The following is a 20,031-nucleotide window of genomic DNA, read 5'->3' on the forward strand; positions in this document are numbered from 1 at the left end:
GCCCATCGTTGGATTTGGCACTTGGCGTGTAAGAAATTTAAAAAAAATATTAAGAAACATGGCTACTATACTACGGATAGATAACTTAAATAACCAACAAAATTTTGTTGGTTTATATCCTCAAAATATCTCATCCATACATAATAAGTGAGAAAGTCGATGCAATATACTATGTGTGTACTTATGTATGTGTATGTCCATGTCTTTCACCGCCACTAAACTTTTGCATATGGCATTGAGACTGCATTGTAGCGAAAGCTTATGGCCAATCGCACGTGCAACAAAAAAGCTGCAATCGATTTTCAATGTCACTGCAATGCTTTATTCTTTGTTTTTGTATTTTTATTTTTTATTTTTTATTTTTTTTTGTAGATGCCAGCCGGTCAGGTAACGCACTTAGTAAAGCAGGCCATCGATGTGGGTTACCGGCATATAGACTGTGCGGACATTTATGGCAATCAGAGAGATGTGGGCTGCGCGATTGCAGAGAAAATCAAAGAGGGTATAGTGGAGAGGTAGAAATTCGACTTATGTATTAACCTGTCCTTTTTTGTTATACATATTGAAAATCCACCTTTTAGAAAAGATCTTTTCATCACAGGCAAGTTGTGGAATACTAAACACGATCCTAAACTGGTACGAAGTGCCTGTGAAAATGCCTTGAATATGTTAGGAATCTCCTCTTTCGACAATTACCTCATCCATTGGCCAACTGGCTTCGCCGACAGCGAAGAGAATTACCCTAAAGATGAGAAAGGCAAAACCATATTTTCTGACGTTGATTATGTGGATACATGGCATGCCTTGGAGGATTTGGTAGATGTTGGCCTTTGTCGAACGATAGGCTTATCAAACTTTAATATTGAACAAATAACACGCGTACTTGACGCGGCGCGTATAAAACCCGCCAATTTGCAGGTGGAATGCCATCCATATTTGAATCAAAGCAAATTGATAGATTTCTGCCGTCAAACTAATATTGTGGTAACAGCTTATAGTCCTTTAGGATCACCACATTCACCATATGAGAAGCCAGGGTCACATAAGCTTATGCAGCATCCGTTAATCCTGCAATTGGCAGAGAAGTATCAAAGAGCTCCAGCGCTGGTGTTGCTACGGTATCAGGTACAGCGTGGCATTGCTGTGGTAACTATGTCCACAAGTCGTGAACACATGGCGGCTAATCTCAATGTATGTGATTTTGAGCTAAATAAAGCGGAAATTCAGGAGATTAACGGCCTTGATTTTAACGGACGCTATAACCTAATGCAGAAGTAAATATGTATCTAAAGCAGAATTAATAGAAAATGTAGTAAATATATTTTTATTTTATACAGCGCAAAAGGGCATCCCCACCACCCGTTTGAAAATTAACACAATAAAGAAGGCTGTTGAATGGAATTTTTGGAAAATTTAAACAATATTTGTATGTATATGTGTGTGTATGTAAATACATTAGGGTGGTCCAAAAATGCATGTGAAATAGTTAAGTCGGAATTTTTATGCTCTCACCCCCTAGGATCTGTCTATACTGAAAAAAATATTTCCTCATATTTTTATTTTGAAATCAAAAAATATTTAGAGTTCGCTCAAAGCACTCAAAGTGTTCCATGTATTTTATATGGGAAAAACAACTTTTCGTAGAAATGGTAAAGAATTCCTAAAAATCAATAATTTTCGATCGGAAAACTCTGTTTCTGTGCAGGAGATTCCCGATAATAATACCCAACTATGATACTCGAAAACTATGATTTCTATAGATTTTTGCACAGGCTATGGTGCTATGCGTTTTTCAAAATTTGCCCATTTCCATGGTGGAAATTCGAAACAAAAATTCGAAATATCGTTTTTAGTTATCTCAATCGAAACATTAGCAGGTCTTTTCACATAGAATTCATTAATTCATTATTTTTCCGAGCTTTAAAACGTTTTAGAGCGCGCTAAAAACGTCGCGGCGCTCCGCCACGTCGAGTCGGCTCCGCCCTACAAAACAAATTAAGCTTTGTTAGCCCTCGACTTGTTTCTTATAGGTTTACAGGTAAGTAAATAGCCTAGAAAACGTGAAACCAGAGTACTCAGAGTTATGTTGCTCATACGGCATATTCGTCTACATGCTTTATTACTCATACGACCTGTCGGCTTGCCTTAAATATTTATTGCAAGCTATCTTAAAAATAACAAACTCCTTTCGAGGGCTTTTATTCAATACACTCTATCTCCAATTTTCATAAAATTGTCTTTCTAATATTTGAGACCTTCTGTGATTTAACTTTAAACTCCGATATTATTTCTTGCATACTGTGGGCTTCCAAATCATTAAATTGGACCAAAGTCAAAAGGATGCATCAAGCTTCCTATGAAAAATGCTCACGAGGAGCATTGGGGCAATTTTGTCATCCACAAAATAGTCATACGTATGTATGTATGTACATATGTACATATCTATACTCGACAATTTATAGGTGGCAGTGATTGCTAATATCTTATTTGGGCCCCTCACATTATATTAATCCCTATATCTATCCCTTATATTGTTACCTTAATTCACAAAGGACTTATATGACATTTACATTGGACCAAAATGCGTGATTTGAAATCAGTCATTTGAGGGTGTTTACACTGTTTGATTCGCATTTCCTTTGGCTTCTCATCAATTGAAAAGGGAAAACCAAAACAATATGAATGTAAACAAACACTGCATTCCTTATATTTTTTAACACGTTTTGGTCACAAAAGAGGTAATTATTCTTTGATTAAACGAAAATTTTGCAATGTTATGTATAAATTAATAATTTGTATACCCACATATCAAAGACTTTTTCATTTTGTTGTGTTTGTTTTGATTTGAAAAATGAACAAAACTTACTTTTTTATATGGAAAATAATGCGCAAAACCCTCCACAAAAAAAAAATCTAAAAATCGATGGTAAATGAGCTATAAAAGTCGAAATCTTTCTAGCAAATTTAATTAAATAAATCGAAATTTTGATAAACATTTTTTTAATTTTAATTCGTTTTTTGTGAACTTTGTGCAAGCTATGAAATTTTTATTTATGTGGTATCTGATATATGTAGATCGACCCATATTTTAAATGAAAATTATTGACAATAAATAAAATTAAGTTCCAACAGCATCATTTTGAGTTTTGCTGCTACTATTTTGAGCGCAATTGTGTCTCTTACTTTGTTTTTATGGTTTTGTCAATTATATGTCTGCGTACATGTATATTTTTGTATAAATTAAAAAGTGTTTTCATGAAATATAGGAACTGTATCATAAGTTTATAACTAATCTGGACATTACTTCGTTGAAATGGATCATCTTTGTTAATGTATGGTTCGTAGTTGAGCTTTTAAAGCAAATACTTTATTTCTCATTGGTCCTGTTAAATTTTTGTAAATCCCGTATTTTTGGGACAAATTATTCGTTTGTCCCGTATGATTGGAAAAACATATGGCAACACTAGCCTCAAGGTAGTGGTCTAAGTCGATAGGGCTGTTCAGGATGTTGTGGAAATGGTCTTGGATTTACATTTGGAATTGCATTTGCAAATTTTATACTTGCTGCCATGGCAACCGTGTGCATTTTATTGTTGTGAATTTAAAAAGCAACGAACATGCAAATGCAACAGCATATGCAAAATATCCTGAATAGCCCTGATGTTTCGCCCTCGGATCGTACATACGTCAGAAATATTGAAAGAGTGCCTTCCGTCTATTATAACATGTTCGCTTTGCTTTATCGATCTGGATGCAGCCTGATCAATTATTATATATCTGAATCTAGGGTTGCAGACTAGAATGTTTTAGGCCCCAGCCAAATTATTTAGCCTCAGGTCGTTATGGGACGTTTCGAGGTGGAGGTCGCTTGCTTGCTCATCCCGGCATTGAAATCGCATAGAAAGAATTTGATTTCCCGACGGGGACAGCGCTCGCAGGTGCACTAAATATAAGCGCTCATAGAAAATACTTTTGTACACTTTGTCCTTCTTTTCCATCGATTGTGGCGAGACTCTCGTCCACCGGGATGAACGGCGTTATACTTGGCAACGAAGTGTCTTTCCCACCACAAATCTAACACAGAATTTTCGCTTCTTTACTTGGCAGCTGTAGTAATACGTCGCAAGGTCCTGCGCTTATGTTTCCATATCCCCTTCATTGGATTTTCTGCTTGGCGCGGATTTCAGGATTAGCCTTTACGGAACGTCAGCCAGCGACAGATGCTCCTTTTCCATTAATGGTCCAACCAACCACCCCTCAAATCATAGCTTGACGGCAGTTCGCTCGAAAAAGAAACAACAAAAAACTGGCGCGCTTATTTGAACTCGTCCAAAATCGACTAGACGGTTACGGCGCCCAACAAGAAGATGAGGAAGTATATGTCTGAACATACTTATATGTGTACATACGTACATATCTTTTAGCTTTAGGTTACTTCTTCGCTGGTTACATGTATCTGAAATATTTAGTACACTTTAATAAAAAAATCTTTTTAAATAGCACTATATTCGCTAATTTTTATCGTAAGTAAACATTTTATACATTCACTTGTGATGTTAAAATTTTACTATTATTTTATTCCAATGATATGACATTATAACATATGTAGATATTAGTCAAAGAAAAATCATCAAAAATATTACTAAGAAAATTAACAATTTCCGAATTTGCGTTAACATAGAAAAACGCACTTCGATCGGAGTTTGGCTGTAAAATCTCAAGTATTCACAGTTCTATCAAGCCTGGGCTAGGAAAAAATAATGTACGCGCCCTGTGTAAAAACTTGTCTCCGCGAAAATCGCCTTCGAAGTCCGCTTGCTAGAACTGTGCAATTTAACAACGGCGTTAAAATGCCAATCATTGGATTGAACACTAATGGGGTAAGAATTAAAGAAATATGCTACAACAGTCAGCAGAATTTTTTCTTTTTTATTGCTGATAGTTGGAGGCCCATATTGCAACTCGTGTTACAAAAGATGCTATCGAAAGTGGTTATCGACACATAGATTGTTCGCCAACTTTTTGCAATCAAGAGGAAGTGGGAAAGGGCATTAGAGAGAAAATTGACGAAGGCTTCATAAAACGGTATGTGGAAATTTAAATCTACATATGTACTCTGAACCGCCCCTCCCCCCTCTATTTAATCATCTTGCATTCAGAGAGCAACTGTACATATCCAGCAAACTTTGGAATACGCGACATCATCCGAAATTCGTACGCCCAGCACTGGAAGAAACACTGAAACAATTGAAACTCGATTTTTTGGATAATTATGTTATTCAAACTCCGATGGGTTTTAAAGATGGTTTCGTAGACTATCCGCGCAACACAAGAGGTGAAATAATGTATTCTGATGTCGACTATGTAGATACTTGGGCTGCAATGGAGGCCTTAGTTGATAAGGGTCTCGTACGATCGATTGGTTTGGCCAATTTCAATGCAGAGCAAATCGAACGCATACTTGAAGTGGCCCGCATACCACCAGCCAATTTACAAGTCGAATGTCACCCTTATTTGACACAAAATAAGCTAATGGACCTATGTTGTAAGCATAAAATAGTTTTCATGGCTTACGGGCCAACAGGGCCAAGAACAGGAGTCGATAATATCGTCCCACTCCTGAAACATCCACTAATTTTATGTTTGGCAAACAAATATGAGAAAACACCTACTGAAATTTTAATCCGCTATCAAGTACAGCGCGGCAATGCTGTATTGATAAGAACAACTTGTCTGAACCACATGGATAATAATTTGACGGTTGAAAGTTTCCAATTAAGTCGAGAAGATCTGGAAAAACTTCATTTAATGAATTGCAACATTCGCAGAGAAACCTTGTCAAAGTAAGTTGTAATAATTATGTTATAATCGAGATCTTGGAAAAAACATTTTTGAAGTGAAACTTCATTGCGTTCGGTTGGGAGTAAATGCAAACATCGATGTAAAAAAAAAACGACACACTAATTGGGATCTAATTCCAAACAAAAAATCGCCAGAAGAAGGTAGGGGATGGCGGTGGTGGTTGGTCACGATTAAGATCAAGATGTGGATTTAGATTGAGGTTGAGATTAATAGCCCAATTCTGTATCGGTTACAAAAAATTTTTTACTGATAAATTTAAACCTTTTCATATATTTTCCATAAAAAATACTGTGGAAAGAATTTGTCACTGATAGAGAGGCTGCGTTTCTTTATGCATTCCAGATAATCCCGTTTCACAATCAGAATAAACAGAATGTGTTTGAAATATACGTTAACATATCATCAGAAACGTTCTAAAGAATAAGTAAACAAAAAAGTCTATTCCAAACGTTCTGAACGAATAAAAAATGCAGCCTGAATAGAGAAGTAAAATAACTTTTCATTACCATGCAGAAAAATACTCACATAATACTCGAAGGCATTTTTGTTAATGTCATCAGATCTCTTCCGGTCGTTCGATTTTCAAAAATGAGATTTTAAATTAAAGGCCTGTAGATGTGCTGTAAGATCTTATTTTTTTCAAAAAAGAGTTGCCACCTGTTAAAAAATTAAATTCAAATTATTACATAATAATACAATGTTAAAGTAAATTTTATCCTTTGACGGTATTATTTGAAAATTAAACAAATATATTTTAACTCGTGAAGGGTGGAACACTATTTTGCGACGGCTGGTAAGATTCACTATTGAGGTCACATAGTTCGTGAGTAAAATGAGCACTACTAGTTTTATATTATTTTATTTTTAATAAATGGGCCTTATTTAAACAATGGGAAGCTTACGTATCTGTAAGTTAGGTTATAAATCAAAAATTTTTCTCTGTCGGGTAGGAAAGCCAATAAGTATTTTTTGAAAGCTGACAACCTCTCAACATAAATGTATTTTTGTAATAACTCAGCATTGTTTTAAAGTCCGTGAGTTGTACTTAATTTTTGGATAATTATTTTTTGCATTGTTGCCTTTAATACTTGATACCTTGACAACTTAATGAAAAAATATTATGTCAGAGGTAATCGCATTTATAAGAATAATAGTAGAGCACATGGTGAAAAATAAATCGATAAAACTGGATTTCTAAAGAATTATTCTACCTGTTACTGTTGTCACAGATTTAAACGCAATGCATGTAAGTTTTTTTTTGACCTATGGTATCATCTTCGCTGGAATGGCCCATGTGCAAGGGCACAATCGCAGTGCGCACCTTAACCAATATCTATCTATGGCCATTGCAAAAAAATATTTAGCAACTATAAAATGTTGATTCCTTCTAATTTGTCTGGAGCCCTCTTTGTTACAAGCCGTTATTTTAATTTTTTTAATGATTTAGTGGCACTGGACATCCGCATCATCCGTTTGAAAATGATTGCCTCTAACCTGTTCGGTTGTAAAATGGTACAGATCTACATATCTTACCAAATAAGGGAAAGCCAGTATTTGAACCAGGCACCTGACTTTTTGAAAAAAAAGAAAGAAAGAAATCGAGAAACTAAACGTAAATGAATCAAAAAGTCAATAAACATATTCAAATATCTTTCAATATAGTAAGTATGTATATTAAATTAATTTCTTCGAACAATAAACACATAGTGTTAATAGCCAAATCAAATTAACCGTTATTTCTAAACTACCATTAGTAAATGAAGAATGCAAAAATTGAACATAGGCAAATTTACGAGTAACAAATTTTTTCGTGCATATTCCGGTGAATATCGCATATTCAAATTTTTGGGATTTGGGTAAGTTGATTTCAGACAAAAAGGAATAAATGCCAAATTTGAGTTTTTAATACATACATACACTTCGTTCACTTTGTTCAGCAACAAAATAACAGAAGGTAATGGCGCAAATAACACAGCGAAAAATGGCGTTACAACGACAATGCAGGAGACTGTATCTGGCACATGTATTGAGCCAATGTCCAATACAAAGGATTCGTCACCTACTAAAGAGGACTCCAAAACATTGAAAAATTATAAATATAGCAAAACGGCCGCAGACTCTAGCAAAGCGCCTCCAAAAGCCCAGAATAGCGTTGAAGATGCTGCTAAGGAGTTGTGCTCTGCACCAGCTAAAAAATCCGAGCCTACTTTGAAGTCCAAAAAAGAATGCGGTGAAAAGAAAGCGACAAAGAGGCCTGAAAAGTCAAATTGTTTAAAGCCAGTCTCTCGGCTGGAACCAGTTAAGGAACCGCCCGACGATTGCAATGTGAAAAAGGCTGAAATTCCTAAAATCAAATTGAATGATGGGCGTACGATGCCCCTGTTTGGTCTGGGCACTTTTGCTGTAAGTATCTACCTTGATTTGCGCATCACTTTTTCCAAAAATTTCGATTTTTCTCGTACACAATTTCAGTCGAATACAGACCAGGCCTATAAGGCAGTCAAGCATGCAATAAATGTGGGTTATCGCATGATCGATTGTGCTCATGTTTACGAGAACGAGCAAGCCGTTGGTAAAGCCATAAACGAAACTATAAAAAACTGCATTGTGAATCGGTAAATTCTAACCCTCAAATTCATAAAAGATAAAGAAGACTTTAAATGCTTTATATGTATGTAAATCGAAAATTTTTATGAAAATATCACATTATAAAGCTCTTTAAGCATATTTTATTTTTTTGTGAAAAAGCTATAACTAATTAATTTTCATTTAATTAAATCTTAAATCCATTGCCACTCTCTCCAACCTAAATCACTTTCAGCGATGAACTTTTTATAACCAGCAAATTGTGGAATACTTTTCATCGGCCCGAGCTGGTGCTGGAGGGATGCCGTCGCTCTTTGAACGACTTAAATTTATCATACCTCGATCTTTACCTAATACATTGGCCCATGGGCTTTAAGGAGGGGAAAGAATTGATACCATCTGACGCGTGTGGGCGTGTATTATTCTCGCATGTGGATTATGTGGATACATGGAAAGCAATGGAGGATTTGGTACATCGTCGTTTGACGCGCTCAATAGGCATATCTAATTTCAATAAGAAACAAGTTGAGCGAATTTTGAACATCGCTAAGATTAAACCGGTTGTCAATCAGGTTGAATGCCATCCATATTTGAACCAGATGCGCCTTATGGCTTATTTGAAGAAGAAGAAAATTTTGCTGGTTGCTTATAGCCCTTTGGGTTCACCGGGGAGGTCGTGGGCAAAAGATGAGCCTTATCTGTTGGGCGATAATATGGTAAGTTTCAATGGCGACTGCTATTAAGCTTACATAAGCCGTCATCGATTCGCCAACAGTCAGCCAGTGGCTAAACGAACGAACTCAATGCGGTACAACCAAACTCGCTGTCGTCTATCCGTGCTAGCTAACTTTGTTGTTGCTTTCAAATGCAAAATTTTTCGTTAAGCGACCGGAACTCAAACATAGCAATCATCGAAGTGGCGAATCGATGATGGCTATATTCTAGGTATGCGTTCGCAAACATTGTGATTTTTTCATCCATAGATTAAAAGTATAGCTTTTCATCATGGACGTACAGCAGCACAAATTTGTCTCCGTTATCAATTGCAGCGTGGTAATGCTGTAATACCAAAATCTGTAACTCCAAGTCGAATTGAGAGTAATTTCAATGTGGCGGATTTCGAATTGGATGATCATGAGATGAAAATTATTGATAAGTTGGATAAAAAATTACGTTTGGTCCCATTGTCGAAGTATAATTTGCGATTGTTTGTAATTTTGGATTTTATTCTAATATCGAGTGATTTATTACAGTTTATCCAGTCATCCACATTATCCATTCCACGATGAATATTAAGATGTGGATTTCGCCTTCAAGTTCAAAATTTAGTAGCAGAAGACAAGTAATGTTTCTTAAAGTAAAATTATTTCTGGTAAAGGATTTGACATTTTTTCTGTAATGAAGGCATTTTAATTTTCGGTAAAAAATTTGTATCAATATGGAACTCGTTGAAAGCAAAGTCGACCTCTTGCTTATAGCACAACATTCAACAAGGGGCTAACCAACAAATTTTCTATTTTAAAGGAGAAACAAAAAACATTATAAAAAGACAATCAAAAAACAGACCGGGGTTTTTAAAAAGCGGAATATAATCTGTGAAAAATACAGATTCGAAAAAAGTGTTGGTTAGGGCCTTTGTGAATTAAGGTAACGATATGGAGCATTCCCTTCCTACGTTTCAATCACGGGTTTGCTTTAATATATCCTGCAAAGAAGAAATTACGTGTTAGCTGAGTGAGTTTGAGAGGATGGAGGGTTCTTTCAAAATATCGACTTAAGCTATGCATTGTAACTACATTTCCGTACCATTGCCGAAGGAGCAATCGGATTCCAGCGAGTTCGAAAGAACAACTGGCCGGATAAGGAATGTCACGAAGCTGCAGAGAGAAAAGATGCCGCGTACAGAGTCACACTGCGATCGGGCGCAATGCGATATGTGTGGGATCGATATAGGTAGGTAAAGTGGGAAGCTATGTGTGGTTGTTGTAATAAGAAGAGAAAGAAAAAAGCCAAAATACGCGAGAACGAAGATCTTGAAATGTAGAGGAATAGGAAAGAAGCCCGAAAATTTTATCAGAAAGTTAAACGACTTAAAGCCGGTCCACATCCACATAGAACTTTCGCGTTGGCTTCGGCGTTGGCGTTGGTTTGACACAACTCACGTTAAAAGTATGCTTGCTACAATGAACGCTTGGCAGCGAATGCTTTGGCCACTAAATTAACATACTAACGACAGATAAATTAATATTTCATATCAATCACTGCATGAAAAACGATATTTCTTGCCCACATTTTATTAAAAAGGAAAAATATTTCACATAATTGTATTTATTTGCAACAGTTTGCGAGCAACGCACGCGAAAAGTTGAGAGTTGGTCATCTTCCTGCTTTGTGTTGGCGTTAGGGTCGCCGAATTTTTACGATTTGGACGGCTGCATTTGAATTCATATACTCATAGTCAGTTCTTGAAGAGACGCCAACGCAACGCCAAAGTTACATATATGTGGATGGGCCTTTTCGGAAGATTTCAAAACCAGAGGAAATTTCTGTAAAAATAAATATCGCGAGCTTGCGAACGATGTCCATAGCGTGCTTAATTGTGGAGAGGGCATTCCTACGCCCTACTGAATGGTAACAACGCTGAATGTAAGGGAAGAAATGACCCCAGCTCTCAGTTTAAGACGACGAAGTCCATGCACAGTCTCCCGACTATTACGAGACACGCATAGCAGGGTATTCATCATACGCCAAATTCTTGGAAAGGACCCGCGAGAAGAGGATCGATACTCACCTCACCATCTTTTTGTCGGCTTTAAAGTCGCTTCCTACAGCACCAAAAAGGAATTGCTACATCCTGCGAAATCTGAATTTGGTATACCAGCGAAACTAACACGGCGGTGTAAAATAACGATGAGCAATACCAGCAGTGTAGTGGTTAGCAGTGCGTGCTATCAAACCGCAGGGCCTGAGTTCAAGCTCGGTTCAACCCAATATCAAAAATAAAAACAAAAAAAGTTTTTTTCTAATAGCGGTCGCCCCTCGGCAGAATAATTTACTACAAGAGAGAACAACTGCCGGCATATCTGATGACTTCAACTTCATCGGTAACAAAAAACGTGAAGTATGTTCTGCATATTCCAAGTTAGATAAGGAAGCAAAGCGAATGGGTCTGGTGGTAAACAAGGACAAGACAAACAGAGCGTTCCAGAATGTCTACGATTTGCAGGTTTTGCAGGATTTAGACCAAAGTCGTTCCCGTACGCCACGTTCACATAAGGTTTATTAAAGGCGAAAACAGCTGTTTCTGTAAAACCTGCAAATCCTGGAGTACGGGAACAGGCTAAAGTATCTCATCGAACAACTGGTCTGCGAATTGGCGCCTCAGCACGCACGGTACTGTTGACGGTTTCGAAAAAATAGAAAACCAGCATTAACACCGAAAATAATGTCAGCCTCCCAATCCAACGCAGAATCGCTCTTGCCAACAAGTGCTACTTTGTACTGAGTAGGCAATTTAGATAGCTATATATCAGTTTCGCCTGAAAAACTCCGCATTAATAAAGAAGCTGGAAGGTTTACCTAACTTCCGAGTAAGCCTTTATCTGTCGAGCTTTGATCCTGGGTAGGGTTTATTCGGCTGTCGGTCAAAACTTAACAGTGGCCGATTTGTTGTCTTCGTTGCTCCTGTTATCAGCAGAGAATCCAGCTGTTAAACTTTGTTCGTATTCCTAGCGTTTACCTTCTTCTTAAGAGCATCCCTCCAGACTTCTTCTCGGTAGTAGAGAATATGTTTTACCATCGCAATGTAAATCCATCTAAAATCTTGGGCTCCACACCTTAATTCTCGCTATATAGTCCTCATACAGGAGTGCACATTTGTTGTAGCTTTGCAGACCCTTTCATCGATGTTAGGATCCAGATTTCTTTTATTTTTCTTTTAAATGCTGCCTGTTTGCTATTTGAGGACTTTATTTCGACTTTGTACTTTGTTTAAAATTGTGCTTGCGTGCGCGGGGAAGGACAAGCTGCAGGTAACCGTTACGGTTAGCATTTTTCCGACATGCGGGTGGCAAATGTTAGTCCCGCCGAGCTCCTGCCAAAGCTGGGCAGTTCAGGAGGAAATGTGATGATTCGACCTTCATACAATTACTACACTGCATGAACCCCGACAGGAAAATAGCATGTCAGTACACCCACCATAATCGAAATATCAGACTTCGCGATCCTATGGAGATAACTAGGCTGCCTCCGGTCCGTCCTCGGACAGATTGACCACGCCGTAGCAAATGTCTGGTTTTCCTCCAGTGTTCGCTGAGTTGACCCGAGGCCCGTTTTTCCAAGAGAAGTCCACAAGTAGTCAAGGGAACTCCCACCCTCCCTCTTGGCTATACTTGCCGGCTCTGGTCAGTTCATCGGCCGGACAGTTTCCTGTGGTATCAATATGGCCTGGCAACATAACCAGTTCTTCCAAAATAATATTCCGAAGCTATCGAAAGTTAATAATGGACTGCTTCCTTAATAGCAGCAACCTCTACCTGAAAAACACGACAGTGATCTGGAAGCCTAGATTTAGGGTTAATGGAGAGCTCCCTGAAAAAAAACCACTCCACCGACCCTTCCGTCAAGCTTCGACCCATCCGTGTAAAGGTTCACCCGTGACTTTCTCCATCCACTTATCCCTAGATGGGATGTGCGTTGAGTGATCCGTGTTAGCCGGGATGAAATCGAAGCCCACAGAATACTGGTGCGTTCAGACCACAGTTCGACAGGCACCCCCAAAGTCTGACCGCCGCCCTAGCTGCAGCCGCTTTGCCTGCGATATCGACAGGCGCTATGTTAAGCATGACGTTAAGGGCCAGAGTGGAAGTGGTCCTAAGCGCCCTAATGCTTCCAATGAGGGAACCTCGTTGCACTCGCTCCAGCATACTGAATAACATAGCATTATCCAGTGCATTGCACCTCTTCCTGTCAAGAATCAAGCCGAAGTAGTTGACCATGTGCCAGGCGAAAGCCTCCGATCGAGCGAGGGCACCATATACATCCGAGTTTCAAGTATCCTTGAGGCAAGTCGTAGAAGGTATCCAGAATTCTCCCCCTCACTAAGGGCCGGTTACTCAAAGTCTGGTTGATCCTAATCTCCGGTTAACCATCGTTATTGACGTTACGACATCGTGATATATGCATGGAGTCGAAGACGTCGATAACGATGTAAACCGGAGATGTGCATGCATTTCTCAGTGCATGTCTCTCGAAGTATTTACGGTGTAACTTGGTATGGATATATGTATATGAAGTCAATCTCAAGCTCATGGAAAAATATGGGTTTATTGGAAAATTCGGCGTGGCACCGTAGAACTTGGAATAGAGATAAATGAAATCAATTCCAAGCCTATGAAAAATGGGGGTATATGAAAACGTTCTCGTAGCCAGCTACGATAGTAGCGGTATAAGCCATATAAACTAAAATTCTGGTGACGCATAGATACCTCTGGAAGCATTTCCCTAGAATACTGAGATGAGGCATTTTTCCAATGGAAATATGTACAGAAAAACGGGCGCGATACCTTCAGGAAAGTAACATGATCACAGGGTGTATCTGTAGAACCATGTTAAGCTAAACCTTGAGGGATTACATTCTTGCCAAGAAAAAAATAAAATACTATGCTTAAGAACAAAGATTTTTAAATCGACAAGAAATTAATAAGAAAATTTGAAGGATTTTAGATAGATTTAGCACGAAATGTCACAATCTGCTTAATTGTCAGGATGTTAATATGGCGACGAAAAAGTGACAATGGAACTACCTTATTTTTTGTATCATGCGAAAAACTATTTCTTAGCACATGATAATCATATGGTTTGGGGGCGTTTTTTTAAACAAATTATAACAAAAATTTGCTCCAGCTTTTGCTGAAAGGTAAATAAAAGCCCTGTGTACAATTTAAGCACATAAACTCAAAAATGCCAAATTTTGAGTTGTGACTCTTTTGAAGGTGGTGTGCGATATGTATGTATTTATGGTAGATGGCAGAGCTGCTTAACTGGAAATCATTTAAATTTTAAAATCATGAAATATCTACAAGTTGATTTCATTCTTTTCCTATTATTTAGTTGTGGGGATTATATTTTTTTCTATCTACAATCATTACCAAAAAAAGTGATTTTACACAGCAAGACATGTCATGCCATATAAATTGCTCACAGCATCAATACCAAGCTAGAAATTGCACCACATTTTTTTGCTCGTACTGTCTGCATATCTACTCGTTATAACTTTTGTTTTGACAACGAGAGCTGTTGAATTTTTAAAAATTGCCGTCCGAAAGAAATAAGCTGCATTTTCGCCTTTTCCAGAATTATTTCACTACTGCTGAAAGTTTAAAGGGAATTTCGCCTGTATACAAGCTATCAATATGTTAGACGAAGAATTATTTGCGGAACCTTGTTTGGAGCGCCATTTCGCCGGGCATTGCTCTGGTATTACGCAGGTGCGCTTTAGTCCGTGTGGCCAACGTTTGGCTACCAGTTCCTTAGATATTTCCGTGATTTTGTGGGATCTAAAGCAAGCTGCGCGTTGTATCCGTTTTAGTGCGCATTCAGGAGCTGTGGATAGCGTAAGCTGGTCACCAAAATCAAATTTAGTGGCGTCGGCGAGTAAAGATCGCACTGTGAAGATTTGGGAACCGAAAATACGCGGTGTTTCTGGTGAATTTTTGGCACATAGCAAGGCGGTTCGAAGTGTAGATTTTGATCCCAGCGGAACGATGGTAATGTGGTTACTAACGATCAGTTTATTAGTTTTCACAAAATTCATTGTAATAAGTTTTTCGAAATCTATACAGCTAATTACAGCATCAGACGACAAAACGCTAAAACTCTGGAAAGTCGCCCAACGTAAATTCCTAACATCTTTCACTGGACATACAAATTGGGTGCGTGCAGCAAAATTCAGCCCTAATGGCCAGTTAATTGCATCGTGCGGCGACGACAAGTCGTTAAGGATTTTCGATACATCTTCAGGCGAATGTGTGCGAACCTTCACCGAGGAAAGAGGTATGGGACGACAGCTGGCATGGCATCCAGACGGTAATCTGGTGGCTTTAGCATTAAGTTGTAACCGCGTTAAGATATTTGACATAGCCGAAGGCGAGCTAATACAATTGTATCAAGTACATTCGGCGCCGGTGAATGATGTTGCATTTCACCCAAGTGGAAATTTCTTGTTGACTGGCGGCGATGACGATACAATAAGATTGCTCGATTTATTAGAAGGTCGACCAATTTATACACTAACTGGCCATACTGACAAAGTTTGCGCCGTCGCTTTCTCTCCAGATGGTAGACATTTTGCTTCCGCGGGCGAGGATCGACAGGTAATGTCTGCTTTGTGTGTGAAAAAATTATATAATATAAATTTTTTCTTTATATTCAACAGTTGCTCGTTTGGAAATCTAATTTGCATACATTTGATGCCAATAGCTTTCGCAACAAACAAGCCAGTTCTCAAAGAGTTCAAATAGATTTTAGTCATGCAACAGCTCCACATAACTCCGCCATAGACACACCAGCTGCTGGGGCACCAAAAGGCTGTGATGACAGTATTTTAATTGATCCACGACAATCGGTGGCATATGGAATGCGTGATGAAAATTTCCAGGTGCTTGATAGCCAATATACTACAAGAGAGCCATCTCCAAGCAGCTTCACCACACCACACCGTCAACAACACGAGTCGTTAGATAAAATAGAAACAAACGCTTTTGCTGATAGCATCAGTAACAAAAGCAACAGCAGTACCTCGTTTCTACACATGCCAAACAAAAGTAACAACAGCGATGGCCAGAGAACACCAAGCAAATATTTTTAATTTTCATTTTTGCTTATCTTAAGATTTTTTTCGCTTAACTGCTTGGAATGCTGCTGATGCTATTGCCTCTTTGTCGGACTTAGAAAAATGAAGAATAAAACCATTTGTGTTAAAGAATGGAATTTATACCGATATCTTCATTTATTTATACCATATTTATTCATTTGTTGCTGTGTCCGAAATCTCTATTTGACACACATTTTTAAGCATTTCTACTTACAAATAAAATCTAGTTTATAAAATCAAATTGAAATCTGTTTCATTTATACTCATAGATATTAAACTCTGAAATGTTGCGGTGTGTTTGGACGCAAACATCAAGTAAAGGCGATTTGGAGTTAGAATTGAGCGCAATACAGACACAATTGGCGGAAATTGTTACTGCGTTGCAACAGCTACAGCAAAGAATAATATTCATAGAAAATGCATTGTTTGTAATTCATTAAATGTGATGTGTACATACGTATGTATTTCTGTTTGTATTTTAAACTTTGTACGTTAACAATTTACATTGTATTAAATTATTACTTACAAGATTTGGGAACCTCTAGAAAAATAATTGAGTGTAGTCAAAATGACAATTTTTATAGTGTTTAGCAAACCATTGAACACCCCCTTACTAATTAGTTTTTTTTTTCAATTGGATTGTTTTTCGAGTTTATTCTTTAAATTTTTGATAGAACTTTTTTTGGATTAACATTAGGTTTGAAAATTGACGATGGCTACATTTATATTTTTATTTTAAATAGATTATTTTGTGTAAATCGACTTTGCTTTGTAAATATGTATCTATTAATATACATACTGCCAATGCGAATAAATTTTTACTTATTTTTCTTTTTTGTATATTAAAATTTGTGGTTTACATTAAATGTACGATGAACTCGCTAATTATGTAAATACATATAATCTTTAAAGAGATACAATTTTACTGGTCCATTTTGTTCTTTTTATGAATTTAAATTTTAATTAAATGTATAATTTAATTATATTTGTTGAGAGTATAACTCAATGGATCGTTATAGGTAACGATTTTTTATTGTTTTTTTTTTTTATAATCGCAAAATATAAATTTAATTGGCCTTTTACAGTTTCACTGTTGAGCCTATCGCCGCCACTTTAATTCTTGAATACTTACTTGATTACATCCATTAAACTTCCATTTTTAATTTGGCAATTTTGCGGAACTTGCAAAAAAGTTCGTTTCATTCTTTCACCCCTACATATTGCGTCGCTTTGCCAGTCTTCTTGATAGTTTCCAACAATTCATCTGAAGTCAGATTCGATGTCACAAGCACTGTTTTCGAATCGAGATCGATACTGACCTTTTCCACTTTTTCCGCTGTGCAAAGAAATAGAGAAAAGTGAAAGTAATTATGTATATACAAGACATATGCATGTGATATAGGTGAATAGATAATTAAAACTACTTATGCAATCTTAATTGGTGTATTTGCAATCACTTTTATTTTTCCGTCCTAATTAATGCCTGGACAAAAGCACAACGCTGATAAGCAAAGATAGTTTGTTGCTAACTTGATAGAACATATACATACGTATGTGCATATTTGTATTATTTGCAAATAATTCGCCTTGGACATGCATTAAATTGTAAGCCCAATTAATTCATTTATAATAAACCTTGAGGTTGTGTAAGCAACGCTGAAAGAACAAGTTTGCAGACGATAAAAACTACTTAAGCTCAGGGACAAGTAAAAAAAACTACAAGGATATCGCCAAGGAATCTAATATTATGAATATGTAATAAAAAGAGAAACACTTTGGAGCTTATTATACATCACCCTTGCCAACCCCACTTACCACCCAACTTGTTTAAAACACGCTCCACGCTGTTGGAACATCCTGAACAAGTCATTTCCACTCTAAATTCGTGAACCTAAAACAAAATCTGTTGTTATTTTAAATGTAAGAGCCATAATACTAACACATCACTTACAGGCATATTACTACTCCGGGCACTATGAGATGATGACGATGATGTTTGCAAGTATAATTGCGGCAAATTCAACAGTTTGAATACTTTTTCACTGCTTTGCAGGCACCCCACAAAAAAAAGATAATTGATTATTTTTCCTTTTGCTCGAGGTACTGTTGTCGCGAGCGGAGATCAAATTTGTAATCGAATTTGTCAAACCACTAGCTACGAGGAAAAACTTTGTTGAACAATTCAATTAACTGTTGCAAAAGAACACAACAAACTGTGCACAGGTGCAATAAAGTGGCTAATGTGGCAGAAAAATATATTTTAAATCAAGCAACAATTTCACGTTGGCAATCGACTTTTCAATGTTGGCACACAATTGTGACTACGTAGTGCCGTCGGAGAAATGAACAGGGTGACTCAAATGTTAAATTAAATTCTGTGGCATTGTGAAGTCTTTAAAAATATTATTATGCATTTCATACTTTATCCCTATTATGTTTTGTAGCTTGAAATATATCTATGAACTTCACAATAAATTAATTATTTTAAAATGTTAAATATCTGTGGCACTACTATTAATTCGTTTTCGGCTCACTCTGTGGAAACTTAACGAAACTTTTAACGACTAATGGGTCGATTACAACTGAAAGTTGAATTTTTGTGGTTGCCGCAGAATTTTTATTAAGAACTTATTTCTTTATCCAACAGTTTCTTCAGCTTATTTACTGGTACTTCAAAATTCTATTATCTCCAACTTAATAGCACTTTACTATAGTTGTCATTCATATATTTTCACTTCAGTGGCCTTTTCCACCGACAACCCAAATGAGATTGCGTTGCTACCTATGATCAACCCATAACCCCTTCATTTCTCCTACCATTGCATCATTTGCATAACAGATAATACATTCGGGCTTAATTTTTATTTATTATAGATGCTTTTGATTAGCTTGCTCTGTATGTATGTATGTTTGTTAGGAGCAAATCTTACAATAAATTTTTGACCAGCTTCCCGAATACCTTGGGGCTTGAAACTTCACAGTTGCCTCAGAACCCGATGACGATGCAATACGACAGATGGATTAATCCGATAGGTGGCGCAAGAGTCGAGATATTTGAATAACCCGTATTTATAGTCCGATTTACAACATATATTAATTTCATTAAAAGGAATAACTCCACTACAAATTTTAACGATAGGTGGCAAACCAGTCGACATATTAGGTAAACCAATATTTATAGTCCGATTTCGTTTATATTTAGATAGCTTGCTTTAAAAATATTTGTTTTTACTATTAACTTATTTATTTTAAGAATGCTTTACTTTAATTTTTAATGTCACTTCCATTTCCTTCAACTCAATTGCTGCTGTACTTGCTATACAGTAAAGATGTAATATCAAACTCGTATAAAATATCCTGTCACTAAAGTTAATTTGAATCCATGTACCAATCATATCCACTCAGTCTATAAAAAGTTCATACAAACAACATTTTCCACCATCTCAAAGCTCCGAATGGCATTATAATTGACAATTCAGTATTTATTTATGTTGAAGAGACGCACTCCATGGAACTGTGGTAATTTGGGCAAAGTTACTAGTACAAGGGAAATGAAGTTTGCAATAAAGTGATCGGGATCATTCCTTGTATAGATGCAGGTGAGCAGGAATCTATAAAATAGGCATTAAGAATTTATCCAACCATAATTTTATTAACTTTGCTTAGGCTAGTTACTTACAAAATAATGGGAACCGCCGTAAGGAATTTAC

General features: G+C 37.0%; 5 protein-coding genes across 5 annotated transcripts in view; 4 read left to right on the forward strand and 1 right to left on the reverse strand.

Moving 5' to 3' along the window:
- Window positions 1-1,441, forward strand: part of LOC118740217 (1,5-anhydro-D-fructose reductase-like) — a 2,182-nt gene extending 741 nt beyond the window's left edge. Inside the window, exons 2-4 of the mRNA XM_036471715.1 lie at window positions 373-515; window positions 582-1,274; window positions 1,338-1,441. Coding sequence (XP_036327608.1) covers window positions 373-515; window positions 582-1,274; window positions 1,338-1,374 — 873 coding nt within the window. The 3' untranslated portion in view covers window positions 1,375-1,441. The remainder of the gene's footprint in view (window positions 1-372; window positions 516-581; window positions 1,275-1,337) is intronic.
- Window positions 1,442-4,701: 3,260 nt separating this feature from the next.
- Window positions 4,702-7,407, forward strand: LOC118739550 (1,5-anhydro-D-fructose reductase-like). The gene is made up of 4 exons (XM_036470938.1): window positions 4,702-4,880; window positions 4,943-5,085; window positions 5,160-5,843; window positions 7,310-7,407. The coding sequence occupies exons 1-4, from the start codon at window positions 4,761-4,763 to the stop codon at window positions 7,353-7,355; spliced, it is 993 nt and encodes a 330-aa protein (XP_036326831.1). The 5' UTR covers window positions 4,702-4,760; the 3' UTR covers window positions 7,356-7,407.
- Window positions 7,408-7,626: 219 nt separating this feature from the next.
- On the forward strand, window positions 7,627-9,833 carry LOC118740218 (aldo-keto reductase family 1 member B1-like). Its single transcript, XM_036471716.1, has 6 exons — window positions 7,627-7,718; window positions 7,800-8,265; window positions 8,335-8,477; window positions 8,684-9,164; window positions 9,432-9,640; window positions 9,702-9,833. Exons 1-6 carry the CDS (start codon window positions 7,627-7,629, stop codon window positions 9,742-9,744), a joined length of 1,434 nt encoding a protein of 477 aa, XP_036327609.1. The 3' UTR covers window positions 9,745-9,833.
- A 4,830-nt stretch (window positions 9,834-14,663) lies between these two features.
- LOC118739546 (POC1 centriolar protein homolog) lies at window positions 14,664-16,519 on the forward strand. Its single transcript, XM_036470929.1, has 4 exons — window positions 14,664-15,215; window positions 15,291-15,821; window positions 15,884-16,271; window positions 16,339-16,519. Exons 1-4 carry the CDS (start codon window positions 14,862-14,864, stop codon window positions 16,404-16,406), a joined length of 1,341 nt encoding a protein of 446 aa, XP_036326822.1. The 5' UTR covers window positions 14,664-14,861; the 3' UTR covers window positions 16,407-16,519.
- Window positions 16,520-16,746: 227 nt separating this feature from the next.
- On the reverse strand, window positions 16,747-18,664 carry LOC118739553 (copper transport protein ATOX1-like). Its single transcript, XM_036470942.1, has 3 exons — window positions 18,273-18,664; window positions 18,137-18,212; window positions 16,747-17,657 (listed from the first exon to the last, which is right to left on the reverse strand). The coding sequence occupies exons 1-3, from the start codon at window positions 18,276-18,278 to the stop codon at window positions 17,521-17,523; spliced, it is 219 nt and encodes a 72-aa protein (XP_036326835.1). The 5' UTR covers window positions 18,279-18,664; the 3' UTR covers window positions 16,747-17,520.
- Between the last annotated feature and the right edge of the window lie 1,367 nt (window positions 18,665-20,031).

The sequence above is a fragment of the Rhagoletis pomonella genome, unplaced genomic scaffold, assembly GCF_013731165.1.
Source record: "Rhagoletis pomonella isolate Grant_MI unplaced genomic scaffold, Rhpom_1.0 Rhpom_scaffold_00005, whole genome shotgun sequence".
NCBI lineage: Eukaryota > Metazoa > Arthropoda > Insecta > Diptera > Tephritidae > Rhagoletis > Rhagoletis pomonella.